The sequence below is a fragment of the Parambassis ranga genome, chromosome 22, assembly GCF_900634625.1.
Source record: "Parambassis ranga chromosome 22, fParRan2.1, whole genome shotgun sequence".
NCBI classification, from domain to species: Eukaryota; Metazoa; Chordata; class Actinopteri; family Ambassidae; genus Parambassis; species Parambassis ranga.
In genome coordinates, this window is record NC_041042.1 from 1,515,629 (window position 1) to 1,517,423 (window position 1,795).

Here is a 1,795-nt window from a genome sequence, read left to right on the forward strand (position 1 = left end):
GGAAGAGGAGGGGGAGGAAGAGGAGGAGGAGGGGGAGGAGGAAGAGGAGGAGTGCAATAAGATGCATGTAAATGGGAAGAAAAATGAGAATAAGCACAGAGATAAAGAACAAAGATTGTATTAACACCAAAAAATACAAAGACGTGTTGATGTTTGAGGAGGAGACTGGTGCTGGTTGAATATCATGAATAATAACCGCTCCTCCAGGACTGATGCACAGAGGTGATCAGCAAACATAAAGAATAAATTAACAAATTTCTGGAGCCGCGTGCAGTAAAATTCACATTAACAGGAAGCGCTGCAGGATCCAGAGAGTGAAGCGACGGAAGCCGTTTCCTCCACGACGCCTCAAAGCTTCAGAGACACTGATTACAACAATCCTCCAGATTCTCAGGGTGCTCTCAGTGACAGCAGAATTCAGGAGGCTCATGACTCCCTGCTGCGGTGCTGCAGTGTGCTGCTGCCCCCCCTCAGGGAGGAGACTCATGGGTTTGGTCTGCTCTACCCCACAGGGAGGTCAGAGCTGTGGGGACACGCACTGGAGGGTCAGGGGTTAAATCTGTGGCCTGTGGCTCACAGGGCAGAGCAGCTTCACCTCCCAGGCTCGTTCACATCTGACGTCAGCAGCCTGTGTCTCCTCTGCAGGTGGAGTCACTGAATCACCCGGGCCTCTGCAACACTGCAGCTAGCTTAGCCTACCGCACAGCAGTGGCTAAAGCTAGCATGGATCCATTTAAAAGCTGCTGCTACACAGGAGAAGTGGCTAACCTGTGAGCAGGTAAACACCTGAGGTGACCTCATGTGGTCAGGTGAATCACTTCCTGTTTGCTTTAGCAGCCACTGTTCATACAGACCTCTGGTTTCCAGAGCAGACATGCTAACTGCTGCTAGCCATCAGCTGGTTGTCTTTCTTCTTTGGTTGGTTGACATCAGTTTGAGATGGATGGTGACTGATGGTTCCTCCGGTCATCTAAAAGGAACTATTCTCCACTAGTTTTAACCACTTAGCTTCCAAACAGCAGCAGATGAGCCGTCACTATGGGTGTAGACAGGTTAGTGGAGCAGGTTCTCCGTCATGTCAGGCAGCCCAGACAGTGACAGAGGGGGTGGTCACAGGCGGAGGACTGATCCTCCAAACATCAGCTTACATGTGTGAAGTGAACCCACGCTGAGATCCTCTCCTGTACCATCCACCGACGCGCTCTAACGTGTCTTATAATCAGTGTGTGTTTCTGTTCCCTCTCCAGAAGCCGGTCTTGGAGCCTCCCTTCATCGAGTCCTACCAGCGGGTCTGCACCTACAACGAGACCCGCCTGGTCACTGTGAAACTCCCCAACTGTCAGCCCGGCATGGACCCGACCTACACCTACCCGGTGGCCCTGCGGTGTGACTGCGGCGTGTGTCTGACCAGCACCACTGAATGCATCACGTCTGTGTGAGGCCCGGCAGGCGGCGGCGGCGGCGCTGGAGCTCCTGCACCAGCCTCTGAAATGTTGAATTTAAAGCTGCTGTCTGTAAGTCTGTGACTTCCATCAGCAGCTGCTCCTAATAAACAAAGCAATCACTGGACTCACAGCGCACAGAGTGTAATCAGTCGGTGATGGAGGCCTGATGATGCAGCTGCTCATTAGTCCTTAATTAACAGACGGAACTCTGGGGCCACGCTGACCTGTTGGTCAGTGGTTGGTTCAAAAATGATACTTGCAGAGTTTATGTAACGCTGCCTCGCTCTGTGTGTGTGTGAGTGTGTGTGAGTGAGAGAGAGTGTGTGTGTGTGTGAGTGTGTGTGTGTGTG

The 1,795-nt window shown here is 52.1% G+C and overlaps 1 protein-coding gene across 1 annotated transcript in view; it reads left to right on the forward strand.

Annotated features, from left to right (window-relative positions):
* The window catches only part of gphb5 (glycoprotein hormone subunit beta 5), a 1,965-nt gene extending 526 nt beyond the window's left edge, over nt 1–1,439 (forward strand). The window contains exon 3 of the mRNA XM_028395569.1: nt 1,248–1,439. Coding sequence (XP_028251370.1) covers nt 1,248–1,439 — 192 coding nt within the window. The remainder of the gene's footprint in view (nt 1–1,247) is intronic.
* Nucleotides 1,440–1,795: the final 356 nt, after the last annotated feature.